This window comes from Moschus berezovskii, chromosome 20, assembly GCF_049115385.1.
Source record: "Moschus berezovskii isolate FMDL1 chromosome 20, NW_MosBer_1.0, whole genome shotgun sequence".
Classification (NCBI taxonomy): Eukaryota; Metazoa; Chordata; class Mammalia; order Artiodactyla; family Moschidae; genus Moschus; species Moschus berezovskii.
The window spans coordinates 56256233-56274623 of NC_142479.1; the positions used below are offsets into that span (position 1 = coordinate 56256233).

Sequence of the window (18391 nt, forward strand, 5' to 3'; positions counted from 1 at the left end):
TCAAGTCACTGGCTGCATTAAAAGAACTCTAAGAGAACTGTCTCGTGGAGGGGATCATCAAGACCTCACTATAATAAATAAAAGGTCTGGAAAATAACCTTAGATTGTTCAGTGCTTGGAAAACATGAACATTTGAGTTCTGTTATGAATAAATAAAACTTTTGAGGTAGACTTCCTTAGAATTTTGTTTCCTTTTAATGAAGTCTTCCCAAGCCCACCAACATCTTTCTTTCTGCACACAATAAAGCCAAACTCTGAAGAACACCAGGAACTCCAGAGAAATTGGCATCAAAAGGTCTGTCACATTTACAATTAGTCCACTCAGAGAAAACAGTCTGGCTTTAAAAACAATCTGAAGGTAACACTGCCTCCATCAAGTAGTAATTTTTTCCCCATTATTAGAGGTTCCAGACCAAGGAAAAATCCCATTGGGAAAAGACACTGAAGAATACATACACGAAGAGGCTGCAGTATTTAAAAAAAAAAAAAACCTAACCCTCACTTATTCATTTGTGATCAATGATAAATCCTATCATAAAGAACACTACTGTGGAATACCTGAGTAACAACCTATAGTGATGACTTTTCAATGGTAAATAACAGAAGAATGTTTGCTAATATAATAATCCCCTAGAAAACTCAACTTCTTTTTAATACAAATTTAACTAAATCCAGTTTCTCTTATTTCTTGGTTTCTCTTAATAGGGACAAGTATTTCTTAAAATTCATAAAATAAGAACATTTGTTGTTTCTTTCATTTCAAAGGAGGCAACTTCAACCAGAACACTAAATACTTTCCTTAGGAGAAACTGTCCTCCTCAGCCAAAGATCTATATATAGATAGATACTCTGACTGTGATCTAGCTGACTGGAGATGGGTGGGATAAAAAACATACTACTTATAGAAAATTCCACTATCAATGTATTCATGTGAGGGGAAAAAATTGATATTCATATCTTCTAAATAAAAACTTTAAAGAGAGGGAAAAACTTTTAATATACTCTATTTTAGAAGGCAGGCTTACTTCTACAGTGACACATGTGCTAAAATACTCACGGACACATCTCTTGCTAAAATGTAAAGGTATTATAACTTATCTTAACTGAAGAGAGAATAAGGCCAAATATGAAAATTCACCGATTGCTTATAGCCACAGTTTCTGAGAATGAGCCCTTCCATTAATCAGTTTCGATTCTGAAACACTTTAGGATACTCCAATCTACAAAACTGGCCAAAAAAAACTGGACTGTAGAGAAATTATTATTTTTTTTAAACAAACTCCAGGAAAAGAATAACTGGGGAGAAAATACTGAAGAACAACCATAATCTGGTAAACAGCACATTTCAGAAACAGAAGACACATGACTTCTCCACAGAAACAAATTAGAAATGAACAAGCTTCCAAAGTGATTAAAATAGTTTTTGGATAGTCAGCAGATAACACTACAATTTACCTCTGCTGCCTGTTCCTTTGCTGACATTCATCCAACAACAAATAATTATTGAGTTGCTTCTACATACCAAGCACTACTGGAAGGCTTTGGGCATATTTTTGTGACAGTAATTAAAACAAAGTCCTACACCCCATGAGTTATCTATAATTAGGCAAAATAATCTTACCAATGTAAACTTCCTGGCATGAGGGAGTAGAAAATAACATTTGTGGACCCAATGCACCTATGGTTCAAAAAGCTTTAAAATGTCTAACGTCTTTCAAAGAAGTCTAAAATTGTTTTTAAAGACTGACCCTAATAATGCAGAAGTAAATATAAAAGCCATCAAAAAGTCACAAATTCTACTTCCAAAAGGCCACGAAATTGATAAAAGCCAAGAATCTGAGCTGACATCTTAAATTCATTTCTTATTTTAAGCAACTCAAATATATATGTGAAAATCAAGAATAATACAAAATTAGGATGGTGACTATTCTCTGACTTGTAAAACTACTCAAAATAAGACTCTATAGTAAGCTATGTTCTTGTGTTTAAATATAATTTCATTCATTTAAAAAAAACAGTGATTACATACAACTTTCAGAAATACTTCCTGGGTAAAAAGTGGTATATATATTTCCAAACCAAAGCTTTACTTCTGCAAATTTCTCCTTAAAATAACAGTCTTCAGTAGCATAAAAATAATGATTACTTTCAGCATCATTTAGATATCTTTTTGTCAGTAAACATCAAATATATTAATTATACCCTATGGCTTTTAAGGTTTGTTTTTTTTTTTTTTAAAGAATTCCTACTCAAAATAGAATCCAAATTCTCTAGTGCTACAAAAAGTAACTATATTTTTGCCACAGACTGTTTAATGATCTACACAACAATCAGGTTATTTTGATTTTCTGGCACAGGTGTTTTTTTTTAAGGGCACAGAAGTTAAAAAACTATGACCTAAAAATCCTTCCATCTTCCCAAAGAATCAGAACTACTTTCTAGGACAAAATAGTTCAATTTTAATCATGTAATCTATTAAGAAAAGGTTAATTTTGTTTCTCTTGGTTAAGCATACATATATTTATTTCATTGTTTTATTAGCTGACAGGGCCTCAAAACAATCCCCTGGTGGCTCAGTGGTAAAGAAACTGCCTGCCAATGCAGGAGACGTAGGTTTGATCCCTGGGTCAGGAAGATCCTCTGGAGAAGGAAATGGCAACCCACTCCAGTATTCTTGCCTGGTAAATCCCATGGACAGAGAAGCTTGGAGGGCTACAATCCATGGGGTCACAAAAGAGTCAGACACGACTTAGTGGCTAAACAACAATGTAGATACTATAGTAGTTAATCCTATGGTATTGTAACAATCCAACAATCCAATGTTTTCTTAGAGTTGTATTCACTTACTATTAAGTTATTCCATAACTACACTGAGAATTCCTTAATATTCCAAGATCACTCTTAAAGCCCAAAATGTTTTCCAGCTCCATTTAAACTGTTCTTCCTTAACCCTACACCTCAAACCTTCCTCAACTCACTTTTATTTTCTTTCTATACTTTTCTAGGTAGTCCCTAAAAAAGGTGGCTACAAAATCTCAGTTCTTAAGAGGTAACTTCTAAACACTTGTGTCACTCTGGACAACTAGCATGTGAGTCTCTGCACCCTCTCCAGCAAAATGGAGACATTATCTCCACTTTCAGGACTAGCATGTACATCAAAACAGACAACAAATAGAAGATGCTTTGTAAGCCCTAACATTTCACTATGATGCTGCTAAACTCTAACACTGTTGTCTTAAGGCCTCAGAAAATTATAAAATCAACTTGTTCTTTCATTTTCAAAACTGACATTTTAAAATACCTTAAAATTAAAAATATTCTAAGAAGCTGTGATAGATTCTAATGTTCTACCAACAACTTGGTGATAATGAAACAGTCCTATTTACTGAAGGAGAAAATTATCATCTACCCCCAAATTCTTCCCATATTATCATTCCATTAACAAGAGTGACCACTGAGTTTGAAAAGGTTACACAAATATTAAATCTAAGCCAAAAAAATGAAGTATACTTTAGCAAGACTTTCTCCAAATTAAAACAGATCACCTAAGAAATTTATCAGGTACATTTATCAGGTACAAACAATTTTCTTAGGTACAAATCACCTAAGAAAATTAATTAGGCCTAAACAAAACAGAAAAACTTAAACACTGTCAAAATGCTATTTTACTATTACTGTCACCTGAGAAATACACTAACACCTATGTATGTGTACTGAATAGTAAGTTATTAATCCACTGTATGCCAAATTTGTAATAGATGAAGTCCACATGGAATGAAGAAGTAAATTCAGAAAGTCAAATAAATTGAAATTACTGAAAAATCTCCCTTATTTCCTCTGGCATCTCTTCTAAAAAGCCCAGAGATCTTGGGTTATCCATAGAAATTTTGTTTTCCAGTTCTAAAGTCTATGATTCCATACAACTTTGAAGGCATTTTTGTCTCAGTTTCGACTTTTCAAATATTGGCTAACCAGTGAAATTTTATATTTTCAACTGTTTCCATCTGATTGGACTACTCTAATTACAATGAAATTATGATGATTATATACTAATTTTATATATTGGTATATTTTATATACTAATTTTATATATTGCTAATTTTAAGTTTCTTGGACATGCCACTCTCGTAAGAAGTATGAGAAACCAGTTTCCACACAAACCAGTTTCATTTTAATCATGCAAACTAATCTAGGGCAAGAAGTCCATAAATAATAACGTAGAAAAAAAGTAAATCAGGATAAAGAAAAATAAATAGCATTTTACTAAATCAGACTAAAAATCACTCATCTATTTTGGATGAGCCAAAGAACCAACTGTCTACCCCTACTTGCCACAGTGAAGGTAACATTCTCTGAAGTTTATTTTATTCATATGATCTAAAGCAAATTTCTTGGGGAGCTTATTTAAAATGTAATTTCCTGAACCCCACAGCAGAGCTGCTGAGTTGTACTCGTTGGGAATCTACATTTTTAACAAGCACCCAAAGTTGATTCTGCTGCTCACTAAAGCTTGAGAATCACCTGTCTAATGGTAAAAGTACCAGAGTAGAGGTCAGAAGATTTATGTTATAAACACAGCTACCATCCTCAGCAGTCTGACCATGGAAAGACACTTAAGTTTCTCAATCTATTTAAAGTGGCATTATCTCCCACCCTACTATTGGAGAGGAAAATGAGATAAGATACAGGTATAAGGCTTATATGCCATCATGTTTAATTCCCTAAACAGTTCCGAGATCTTTTAAAGATTTGAGCACACTACTAACTGATTGCAGAGTTTGAATTTAAACCCAGGTCAAATTTCAAGAGGTCATAAAGTAGTAACCTGTGAATCAAATATAGGCCTTGCATATGTTTGTTTATCTCAGATTACTTTAAACTTTGAGCCAACATTTATCAATTACTAAGTATCACCAGAATATCTGGACTTCTGGTTTTGTTTTTTAAATTCAGGTCTGGCAACACATGAGACTATATTCCTACACAGTAACAATGAGCAGGAGCTAGCTGAGTGGCAGTTATTCCTCTCCAGACATGGCACAACTCACACTACTTCCTACTTACTGTCTCAAGTTCAGTGGGCTTCAACTGTGTATGTTACCACCTGGCCCCAACAGGCATCGGAGCTTCCAAGTCCTATTCCTGAGACTGTCCTCTGCTCTTTCCTTCTAAGCTCCAGCTAGATTTTCTCTGTAACTCATGTCACAGATTTCAAAAGACTCAGTAAGACAGAAAAGGCTGAATTTAGAACTAATAAACCACATTTATACATGTAAGATAATATTATTTTGTTTCCTTTTCTAAATGTACAGTCCATTACTTTAAATTTTGGTAGCCATTTTTAATAAATATTTTCATTTTTAGCTTTTTTCTTTATCAAAATATACTTCTCACAAATCATACTTTTAAACTTTGTGTTCTTATCATGTTTATATTTGGTCCTACTTTTCAACTCCAGTCAGTGCTTCTTATGGAAGAATGTGATGATTCCATGTATCAACTAACTAACAAGTATAGTTGGGCAGATGCTAATACAGTTGTTTGCTTCATTTGCTTCTCACATGAGATCTTTCACTTATTAAATCCTTCAAGAAATAAGTTAAAATTCTAAGTTATGTTTTTCAATTCTCTATTAAGCCCCCACTGTACCTTTAACTTCACAATTAACAGTATTATACTGCACTATGTGTATTTGTTACACTTGTGTCTGTATTAGTCATAAGGCTCTGGAGACAAGAGCTACATCTTATTCATTCCTTAACTCATAAGACTTAGTACAGATCAGCACATTCTACAGATTCAGTAACTGTATGCAGAATAAAAAACATATTGAAAAGCAACAACAGAAAACACATAAATGCCCAGTAATTGTTATCATTTAAGAGTTTATAGTCTAAGGAGAGTTAAGAGACACATGAATACAAATTATTCAAGGTAGAACATTAAAAATACCACAAGAGAAATATAAAGTGTAAGAAAAAATAAAGGAGGAAATTATAGTACGGGACAAGAAATTACAGTATTCTCTTCACCCTTGGAGATCAATTATCTATCACTCCTAAAAATGTGGCCAAGGTTCTTACTACTCTAGCCTCAAGCTTCCAATGAATTTACACAAATTTATATTTATCATCAAGAACATAAATGACCACTTCAGGTGCTCTAAGAAAAAATATCACATTCAAAGCTACCTACATTTTTTTCAACCAGAGTAACCATTGTACATTTCAATTATGCAGTACTTTATTTCTCACCACCATCACATTTCTCCAGAAGACAGAAGTAAGCCACCACACAGCATTTAAGTACATTATAGATAGCATACTGATTGAAAGCATAGGTTTTTGGCAACATGATTCTACTACCTATGTGCTGTAAGATTTTGGGTAAAGAATTGCTTAAAATGTCAGTCTCCTCATCTGTAAAAAAGGAGTAACTACTCCAGAGAGGACTTTATTAGACTATACATGTGCAAGCAGTTTGTAAACACTGAAATGCTAGCTATTATAAAGGATTAACTCTAAACCCAGTGAACAAAGGCTTGCTAGCAAGACACATGCATGAATCAACTGTATATTATGCTTCATAGTTGATTTATCATCCTTCATAGTTCCACTACTATTGTTTTATTCTATGCCCTTATCAACTCATACGTAGACAACTTTCTAAAATGGTTTTACATCTTCACCTTCAGTCATACTTTGGCGAGATTCGTACTTAACTTCTACCATCAATGTGCTAATTGGTATAATGCAAAGAACAATAGATGACAAATCAAGAGAACTAGGGACTGCCTTTCAACATTCTGGAACCCTAACCCTACATTTCTTCATCTGTAAAATGAATTTCTGATTAAATTAGCTTTAATATTTCTATCTTCTAGATAAGTCTATACGTCTAATAAAAAACTGCCTTTGGTTTACTAAATAAAGTCCCAAATTGGAGCAGACTTCTACATTCAGTGTGGTAGTTAGTTAGCAGCATGGGTTTTCGAGTCAGAAAGACCAAGGTTTGAATTTTGATATTGTCATTTACTGACGGTTTATTCTTGAGCAACTTGCTCAACTTCTTTAAGCTTCAGTTTCTTCCTCTGCGAAGCCAGAATAACATAGTCTTGCTTTAAGAATTAAATGTGTTAAATAGACAGACAATGGGAGAAGCTGCTATATGGAGACAGGGAACTCAACCCAGTGAGTGCTCTGTGACAAACTAGAGGGGTGGGATGGGGTAGGGAGTGGGAGGAGATTCAGGAGTGAGGGGACATACATGGACGTGTGGCTGATTTATGTTGTTGTATGACAGAAGACAACATAACACTGTAAAGCAATTATCCTCCAATTAAAAATTTTTTTAAAAATAATTAAATGAGGTTTTAGTTAAGATAATATTAGATTTGTGCCTATCTGAACCAATTTCCCATTACTGCTTTCTAGTTATGGTTTCTCAACCACTCTTAGACACCGAGAACCCTGCTTCAACCAAATAATTATGTTTTTGTCCATCCTTTCTTTTATATATTAAAGTCCAACATTTTAAAAACATGTATTTTGATAAGTTCTTCTGCTTTTAAAGTGTGACATTCACTGCCGAATGGACATTTTCTGCTCTAGCCAGCCACACCTACTCTTCGCCAACTGTAATCACCTTGTATACATCAGTATCTCTTTCTTTGGTAACACCTATTCCTCCCTCTTTAAGACTTCATGGTGAGGTCTTCCTTAGTCATTTATCCTTACAGAGTTTACTCTTAAGGTTTCTTCCACTATCTCCTAAAATAAATGACAAACTTATGAGAGTAAGGGTAGTGTCTCACAATGTCATATATACTGTTTATTATGGTCTCTCTCGAACATAGTAAGTATTTAATAGAAGTACAACTATTTTAACGTAATTCTTCACCAGTAAGTGCTTCATTTATAGTAATCTACCTAGATAGTATATTAAAAAGCAGAGACATTACTTTGCCAACCAAGGTCTGTCTAGTCAAGGCTATGGTTTTTCCAGTGGTCATGTATGGATGTGAGAGATGGACTGTGAAGAAGGCTGATTGCCGAAGAATTGATGCTTTTGAACTGTGGTGCTGGAGAAGACTCTTGAGAGTCCCTTGGACTGCAAGGAGATCCAACCAGTCCATTCTAAAGGAGATCAATCCTGGGTGTTCATTGGAAGGACTGATGCTAAAGCTGAAACTGCAATACTTTGGCCACCTCATGCGACGAGCTGACTCACTGGAAAAGACTCTGATGCTGGGAAAGGTTGGGGGCGGGAGGAGAACGGGACGACAGAGAATGAGATGGCTGGATGGCATCACCGACTCGATGGATATGAGTCTGAGTGAACTCTGGGAGTTGGTGATGGACAGGGAGGCCTGGCATGCTGTGATTCAGGGGGTCGCAGAGAGTCGGACACAACTGAGCCACTGAACTGAACTGAACCTTGATAATGTCCAAACTGTTTCTATAACTGGTCTACTCTTTTCTTAGTAAAAAAGTATCTTATCTAAATTTAGAAAAATTTGCTACTTCCTTTCTAATTATTTTGCATGAACTTGATATATATTTAATGTCTTTTGATTAAATAACACCTTAACATATATTTAATGCCTGTCTTTAAATGCAACAATCTCTATACTGAGAAACAACAAGTAGTCTATACAACATCTGAGTTCACCATTTTCCCTTCTCATCTCCCCCAATACCTTTTCATTTCTACTCTAGCTCTAAAATCTAGACTTTTTACTATAGACTGTCAATTCTAATTTTGTTTATTAACTGGACTCATTTGTTTATATTAACTAAATTTCATTAAGACAATCAGAGGTTATATATAATCTGTATCTTACTAAATTTGATACCTGAATTACTAAAATTACGCTTACCTTTGGAAACACATAAAGACTGCACAGCTCATTTAATTACCAAGGAACAAAGATCATTATAGCTACCAGGCTCCTTCAGCTAGAATAGCAACAAGTATAAAGAAGCCCTTCTGACAATCCACACTGACATGCAGAATGTTTAGTTTCTAGATTTGGCACATAATCCATGAAAACAAATTTCAAAGGGAAACTAAGGAAGAAGGACAACAACTCAGCTTTTTACAAATATCCTATCCAGAACATTTATCTATGTCATCATAGTATTAAAGAAAACCTATTTTTCCCCAGCCAAAGACTGATTTTTCTTAGAAGTTAGTGTGGTTTTAAAAATCAACATTCTAACTTAACAATAAAGTCCAAATTTTAACACTACATATTTCCACTGTATGGAATTCAAATCTAGTTTTTCTTTAGTTATAAAATGTACTAATATAAGCACTGTTGGGGCTTAGCTAACGCAGGGTTTACCCAACTATATTTACCATTTGTTTACTAACTGAAAATAGAGTGGGAGGAGGGAATACATACATAAAACCAAAGAAACACTAAAGAAACCAACTCCACTCTGCTTGGATTCTGTCTGCTCTTGAGTTTTTTTCAAAACAATTCTTTTCTTTCTACATTTTTTAGTAGTAATAGTATATCAAATTTTAAAAGGATACAGTAAAAAGCAACTCACTTTCCCTTCATAGTCTGCCTTCACAATGATTTTTCTCTGCACAGTCAAGCAAATAAGAAACAAATATATGCACAAACCCCACAGAATGTACCCTTTTAATGTTTCACAGTGAAATGCTTCAGTTCATCTCTCTTGACACATTTTCCAGCCAACGATTTCATACAATAAAATTTTTATGCTTCAATCTCAAAAATTTAACTCAACATTTTTAAGAAAAAGATTATGTGAAAACCCTGGAGATATAATACATTTCATATACAACTTGTAGGACTTTGGGAAAGCTGCTTAAGGATCAACAAAAGCTATGGACATGTTACAACAAAGTAAGCAACTGTTAAGAACCATAGTAATTATTTGGTAATCAGGAAGAAATGTATACTTTATATCTTAATTTTTAATCAATAAACAGGCAGCTATGTTTTAGAAGCTGGTTAGCTGCTGGGTAAATGTGTATTCCATTTAAAATAATGGAAAATAGAAACACACTATTTTATGTGCCACTGAGATCCAGCCAGTCCATTCTAAAGGAGATCAGTCCTGGGTGTTCACTGGAAGGGCTGATGCTAAAGCTGAAACTCCAACACTTTGGCCACCTCATGAGAAGAGTTGACTCACTGGAAAAGACTCTGATGTTGGGAGGGATTGGGGGCAGGAGGAGAAGGGGACGACAGAGAATGAGATGGCTGGATGGCATCACCGACTCTGTGGACATGAGTTTGAGTGAACTCCGGGAGTTGGTGATGGACAGGGAGGCCTGGCGTGCTGTGATTCATGGGGTCACGGAGAATCGGACATGACTGAGCGACTAACTGAACTGAATTTTACTTTTATTAAAACATGAAAAAATGTCTTAGGATCAAGGAAATATGGCAGATTATTTCCAATCTTTTATCACAGTGATATAATGAATAACTTCAATCATACATTATCTTGTGCAATTCATGAACAAGTTAAAGATAGAAACAGAATTGTTGGATCTAAGGATACATGCATTTTAATCTTTAAGTAATTCAAATTGTTCTCTATAGTGGTTTTACCTGTTTACAGTCTCACTGGCTATAATGTAAGAACCTATTTTCCCCAAATCTGAGCAGGCTAGTCTTTTTTAAAGCCTTTTTTAAAGCCTTTTCCAAGCCAACAAGTAAAAAATGATATCTCATAGTTTAATATGCATTATCTCTAATATGAGAAGAAATGAGAATATTTTCATACGCCTAAAGGTCATCTGCAATACTTTTCTGTAAACAGTGTTCATAGCATTTCCCCCTTTCTATTCAGGTTACAAGTATTTCATATACCGATAAATACATAAAGAAATCTGTCCTCTGTCTACATTGGGATATTACAGATATTTCCCCCAGTTTGTTTAGTAGTTGTTCTTTTGCTTTACTATGATGAAATACAGTCAAGTTTATCCTTCTTTTAAGGGTTTCTGGGTATGGAGTTGAACTTAAAAAAGTTCTCCTTATTATAAGATTATTTTTAATAATTATCCTATTGTTCATCTTAACGATTTTATGATTTTATTTTTTACATTTAAATATTTTATTCATCTGGAATATGTTTTGGGGTAAGGTATGACAGTGGGGATCCAACTTCTTTTTTTAGGTTACTTACAGTTGTCCCTACCCCACTGCTTAGTGACTGAGGCTCTTTCAGACGTAACTAAGATTTCAGAATTATTGAAACAAACAGTAAAATTAGGGACTTAGGACCCTAAAACATACATAGCATTAAAAGCACAGAACTGGGAGTCAAATATCTAGCAATGAGTTCAGTTGCTCAGTCGTGTTCGACTCTTTGCGGCCCCATCGACTAGCACACCAAGCTTCCCTGTCCATCACCAACTCCCAGAGCTTGCTCAAACTCATGTCTATAGAGTTGGTGATGCCATCCAACCAATAACAGCACGTATTAGTATCTTAGCTACTACTGTTAAAAATTCTGGAAAATAGAGAGTAGCAAGAGAGGATTCTCTGTGATTTTTATGATACTTAGGTTTTTGATAAATACCTAAAGACTAACTCAAATTCAGTTAAAATATCTAAACATATACCATACAATTGAGGTGTTAATAATAATTAGAATTTATATAATGTTTTACAGTTTGCATAAAGTAACTTCACTTAATCACTTAGTCACTGCGAGAATATAGGCGGAGATTTTAACCCTCATTTACTGCTGAAACAAATAATTCAACTTGTCCCTTTACTTAAAAGTGGCAGAGCCAAATTCAAACCTAAATCCTAAGTTTCCAAATGCTGCTCACACTGCTTCATACCCTATACTAAGTGCTTCTAAACAAAACTAAAAGAGAATCCCTACTCTCAAGGAACTTAAAGCAATTTGTCAATTAAGTATTCAATTGATCACATACTAAAAATTACAAAACACGGTCCCTGGCCTCAAAAAACCATCAAAAGTATACCGTTAAGTTTAAAAAGCAAGACTAAGAGGACTGGAAAATTAACCTGAAGAGCGGAACATTCTTATTTACTTTTCCCATGACTTATATTATTTACAACTGATATAACTAGAATACATTATTATCTCATAGCTGAGCTAATGCTGGTTGACTTTACTGACTGAACCCTCTAAATATGGAATATGAAATATATCATACCTCTTCATTTGTCTCAAGGGATGAACTTTTGTTTGTGACCCATCAAACGGCTCTCAGACAATATAACAAAGAAAGTTTAGGAACCACTTCTCGGCTACATCTACTTACCTATTTCATAGCAAAAGAAAGATTTTGAGCTACATTCCATTCCATTTCAAAGCTGCCAGAAGGTCATAAAACAATTTCAAGAACCAAATCCAATTCAACTGTCACAAAATACAACTATCATTTGCTGTTGTTTATTCCAAATTAAACATACCCTCTGCCTCCATTAAAAAAAAAAAACTGTTCATAATATTTCTCATCAACAGGCCTTTCTTTATTGTTGTTTCCTTCAGGTGTCTTGCCAACAACCTTTTCTACAAGTCTTTTATTTTTTTACTACTAACAATCACTTATCTGCCACTCACTGCTGCTAAGTCACTTCAGTTGTGTCCGACTCTATGTGACGCCAAGACGGCAGCCCACCAGGCTCCTCCATCCATGGGATTTTCCAGGCAAGAGTACTGGAATGGGGTGCCATGGAAATTTTAACTTTTGAAATATTTTAATAAACACTGTGATGTGTGCTAAATCGCTTCAGTTGTGTCCAACTGTGCGACCCCATGGACTGAAGCCCTCCAGGCTCCTCTGTCCATGGGATTCTCCAGGCAAGAATACCAGTGTTGGTTGCCATTCCCTTCTCTAGGGGATCTTCCCGAAAGGGATCAAACTGGTGTCTCTTATGTCAAGCCTGCATTGGCAGGCGGGTTCTTTTACCACTAGCACCACTGCTGCTGCTGCTGCTAAGTCACTTCAGTCGTGTCCGACTCTGTGTGACCCCATAGACGGCAGCCTACCAGGCTGCTCAGTCCATGGGATTTTCTAGGCAAGAGTACTGGAGTGGCTTGCCATTGCCTTCTCCTAGCACCACTAGGGAAGCCCTAATAAATACTAGGGGAAAACAAAAGGTAAATAAGGGAAATTCAAGTACAAAATTAAACCCACCTAGCAAATTTGAATTTTCTATCATGCCACAAAGAATTCTGTTTCAGAGTTAGCATGCCCCATTCTCCAACCTATCCAGTGACAAGTTATATACACTACAGCCCCAAAGACTAGCACATTCTGTAAAGTCTCACAGGGCTTGCAATAATTTTTAAATGTTAACAAAATCTCGAAAAGATCAGGCTTAAATTCAGTGGATGACTGCATGTTAAAAAATGTCAGAGCCTAAAATCAAGCAACTAACAGTTGACAATAAACAAGTAAATACTAAGAACTTACAAAGCCATGAACCTAGAAATTATTTGCAGTGATTAGTCTATGCAGTATTAAGAAGGCATTATGATTTTCTGCAGAGCAACAGGGCTTTCTTCAGTGGTTATTTGTAGCAAAGGTTTGGTACAATGAAAAAAATTTGTCATGAATTATCTAAATATGTCATAAATGTGGCTATATTCTAGTCAATCTATGTGGGTATTATAGAAAGAGTTATGCAAGAGAAATCAACTCAATGTCTGTACAATGTTGAATGTGAAACTAAAAAAATAAAAGAGCCATTTCCAAGACAATTAAAGTCATCCCTTAATGTTGGCAGGAGAATAAGGTCCCATTCTTTTTGAAGGGTAGAGACCGTACTAGCCATTCAGACAGATGGGCTTTGAACAACAATGTGAATTTAGTAAACAACTGAAATGTACACTTAAAAATGGTTAAGATGGCAATTTTATGTTATGTGGGCTTTGCCACAATTAAAAAGAAGAAAAAAAAAAAGGATGGGCTTCAAATTTCTCTTTTATTTTAAATAAACAATGGATTGATGAGTTATTGAGTGCTTATTACATGCCAATCACCACAGTGATGAATGTAAAATATGGGTAAAATCTGATTTCTCTTTTCAAGGAGTTCAAAGTTTAAAGAGACCCAAATTTAAAAGTATTCTTACAATGAAACAATAATTTTCCATCACCCGAAAATAGGTAAGTACCCATTTACCTAATCATTTTTAAAATTTTATTTTATTTTTAATTGGAGGATGATTATTGTACAACATTGTGATGGCTTTCGCCATACATCAACATGAATCAGCCACAGGTATATACACATCCCTCCCCTCCTAAACCGCCCTCCCACTTCCCTCCCTGTCCAGCCTCTTTAGACCATCACAGAACGCCTTTCTTCAACTCACTCACCTCTCTCACTCTTTTTCTCTGCCAGTTTCAGTTGTACTTTTAAGTCTCCAATGCTTACAGTGGAAAACTCTGGGATTCAAACAGATTTGCTAGCCCCCTATGTGATGTTCCCAAATTCCACTCCCCTCTGTACCTGAACAAAAACAGTAACAATCAACAATGCTCCTGGGAATCTCTGAATAGGAAGAGAGGTTTCAAATAGCAGGGGAAAAGTTCAAATCCAATCTTCAGACCTTATTCTGAACTATCAGCTCCATTCAACCCAACCCAACATTTAACTGTGCAAACCACTGGGACTAAACCTATCAAGAAGTCATTTCTACTTTAGTCCTGATGACCCTTTCTCTTTTCTGGTCTCTTATAAAATCTGTGGTCTATGCCATACAAATTGCTCTCAGTTGTTGAGTATTCTTGGTTTATAAAGAGTTCATGTACCACTGGAAAACAAGTTTAGTGGTGATCAAATCTTTCTACCTCCCCCAAAGGATAGGTTAATGCTTAGTAATAAATATTCATTTGAAATATATTTTTGAGCATTTCTCATGTCACCACTGAATAGAATTTGTGGATGTACACTTTAAAAAGCAAAGGTTTTAAAGACTGAAACATCCTGTTTCACGCCCCCATTGAGCCCCTTAATACAGACACTTGAACTGATTAGACTGCCCACTCATATTATGCAAATTCATTTCCCAAATTCAAAAAATTAGTCAACAGTAGTGCACCTCTCCCCAAAGATCCCTTTATACAACACGACCCTTCATGACCAAATGTAGAAGTGCAGTGATTTCCATCATTTCTGAGGTACTGTTCACATCTGCAGAGAACAGCAGCCCTTGAATACGAGGGAGCTAATAAGTGAATGGAGGTGGTTGACTGGTTTTCAACTAGCAAGAACTCAGAAGCAGAAATGTTAGCATTGTTTGTTATCCAAATGATTAGTACAATTAAAAGAAAAAAATATATGCAATGTAAACTTTAAACCATACATTTCCCAGAGACTGACCTAAACTTGAGAAATGGCCTCTCAGAGAACCCTAGGAAATCTGTTTCAATTTTATGTTTCATATAGGTTTCATGGGGTTGCAAAGAGTCGGACACGACTGAGCGACTGAACTGAACTGAACTGAATAGGTTAATTATTCTACTATTGCAAGGATTCTGATTAGAGACAAAGAACCAGGGCAATTACCAACTTCAGGAAGAATTCAGGAGGGCAAAAATTAAACTCCACTTTTGAAATTAATCCTCTTTAAAATACACCAGCCAAATTACATCACTAAGTGATACAAAGAAAGTACATTCTGATACTACATATTTCGTTTACTTTACCCACCCATCACTTCCACCAAAAGAAATTTAAAACAGATTGAGCCATACACAGTATGTTTCCTGAAAGTATTCATGACACAGCAGCTTACTCTTGCAAATTATTAGCTTAATAGTGAGTTCAAATACAGTTATAGGAAAAACAGACTACTCTAGGGGATAAAAGGCAGGGGGGAAAGCCCAAACACCTTTTAAAGAAAGACAACAAATATATTCAGGCATAAGATCTGCATCAGAAACATTTTTTCTTTCTTTTTTCTTGGTATATTTTAAAAACTTACCCTGAAGAGATTTTCCCAATCCCTGGCCCAGCTTCCACCCATGTTTCTGGAGTAAGCGATGTCCAATATTATCCTGACAGACAGAACAGAGAGACAAACCAAAAATATTCCAATAATATATTCTTCCCTTCCTAGTGATATTTAACAGGTGATGAACAAGAGATAATTCTACATATATGCATGCAAAAAAGGTGCTAATAGGGGAAATGTGCCCAATAAAGGGGGCATTAATGTAAAAAGAAATACTGGCTAGTATTTTATACAGGAAGAACAAAGAGGGTAAGGGTCCTTTCTGATGGTGTGTTGGGCAATTTTTATACACAACACTTTTAAAAAGAGAAAAAAGGGAAGGGGAAAGGGGGAAGAATACACTTATGAAGTTTAAAACTAACATTAAAAAGCATAAAATCAAAGTACTTATACAATCATATCCACCACCTAGACAGCACCACTTTAAGAGCTTTTTTTTTTTTTAAAAAAAGAAAATCTACATTGTGTTTAGTTATTTTGCTTATGTGTCAGACTTTCATGATACAAAGTAAGTTGTAAGTGTAAGACTGCCCCACCACTAGAAATGAAAACACAATCAGAGCAAAATCCAGGCTAGACTTGATTGGTTTTTTAATACATATATATAAAATATAAATATTTAACTAGCATGCAGCCAATATTAAACTGAAAAAACAGTGAGGTTAGTAAAACGAGAAATTAAATTGATTAAACAGAAAAATAAAATGAGCTCAAGCACAGACTGAGTGATGCATTTCAACATGTAATCTAACAAAAATGCTAAAATGTTAGAATGAAACAGGCCTAGCAATAAGTTAACAGTAAAGAACCATTAGTGCATGTAGGGGAAAAAAACCAATATACATAATGTCTCATCTTCCTAGGAGCACAGTGGAAAAGATCTTTCAATGTAAATCACATGTAAAGACACTAGAAACAACAATTAAATGTCAGCTTTTGTGTAAAGTTTCAAGATCTTAGAAACCTCTGCAGACCTTTGTCCAATTCTTTGCTTTTTACAAATACAGAGAGAACACTAAAATAATCATTTAACTGCACATGATAAAATGATGTTACTTATCAAAAGGAAAACATTAAAAAATTATAAACAAAAAGTGTTCTGTATGCATTAAAATGCAATTTATAATATTAATTGGGTATCACCACTTGAAAATAATCTCATATTTCCTAAAATCAAATTATATAGTCAACTAAATCATAAATCTCTGAATTAAAAACAAACATCTCATATTAAATTGATTTTTATCTTCCAGCTACATATTCAATGGTAAAATGCTCTGAAATTACAGAAAAAAAATATGGTACTACTATATTCTCTGATCGGAGAAGGCAATGGCAAGCCACTCCAGTACTATTGCCTAGAAAATCCCATGGATGGAGGAGCCTGGTAGGCTGCAGTCCGTGGGGTCGCTAAGGGTCGGCCATGACTGAGCGACTTCACTTTCACTTTCACTTTTCACTTTCCACTTTCACACATTGGAGAAGGAAATGGCAACCCACTCCAGTGTTCTTGCCTGGAGAATCTCAGGGACAGGGAGCCTGGTGGGCTTCCGTCTATGGGGTCACACAGAGTCGGACACGACTGAAGTGACTTAGCAGCAGCAGCAGCATATTCTCTGATAGTAAGTTACAAGAAGAAGACTAGGTCTCTTCAATGCTCTGTTTAAAAAAAACACGTCAACTTCCTTCTATGAGTTTATGACAGGATGCCAACTAGAAAACTGGACTGAGCAGCTTATTACTTTATTGATTAGAGGAACAAAGATCAGGATAATTGAAAAAATGGGGCAAATGATACTGAAAACTGTTTCTATAACAAAACATGCAATTATTTTAAACATACATATACACAGTCATTACTGTGCACAAAAGGTCACTAGAGATTATTTTTTGCTAGGAATTGAGAGAATGAGAAAATGCTATGGTTATATGTAATCCCAGTACCGAATGCCTAACAATTTATAAATAACTTTATTGTAAAAATAAAAGAAGAAAAACTTGTGTAAGTCTTAACAGAACTAATGTTAGCAGAAAATGAAGACAAAGAGAGAGGACTTTATAGTACCACTGTGGAAATAAACTTACCTTTACATAAAATCCTTGTTTTATATCATAACTCCTACAGCTAAATTAACTACAGAAAGGACAAGGATAGCAGAATGACTCTAAGATAATGTAGATGAATAAAGTATTACTTAATCTCTTAAGAGGCTAATTTTATAACTAGGCATAGATTTAGGGTATTAAAACCATGCTGACAAAAATTGTTGTCCCTTTTTTTAAATTAAGAAAATGCTATCTTTTGGCTAAGTGGAGATGAGACATTATGCTGACCGTGTTATATTATGAATGCACTAAAATAAACAGACAGATGAAGCAGTATGCTATTTCCAAAAG

The 18391-nt window shown here is 34.9% G+C and overlaps 1 protein-coding gene across 8 annotated transcripts in view; it reads right to left on the bottom strand.

Annotated features, from left to right (window-relative positions):
- Window positions 1–18391, bottom strand: part of GPATCH8 (G-patch domain containing 8) — a 105366-nt gene that overhangs the window by 54020 nt on the left and 32955 nt on the right. For 7 of the 8 annotated variants that reach the window (XM_055408040.2, XM_055408043.2, XM_055408045.2 and 4 more), the window contains one exon: window positions 15965–16037. The exons of the other annotated variant lie outside the window; for it this stretch is intronic. In XM_055408040.2, the coding sequence (XP_055264015.2) occupies window positions 15965–16037 (73 nt within the window). The remainder of the gene's footprint in view (window positions 1–15964; window positions 16038–18391) is intronic. 8 annotated transcript variants of the gene reach the window in all.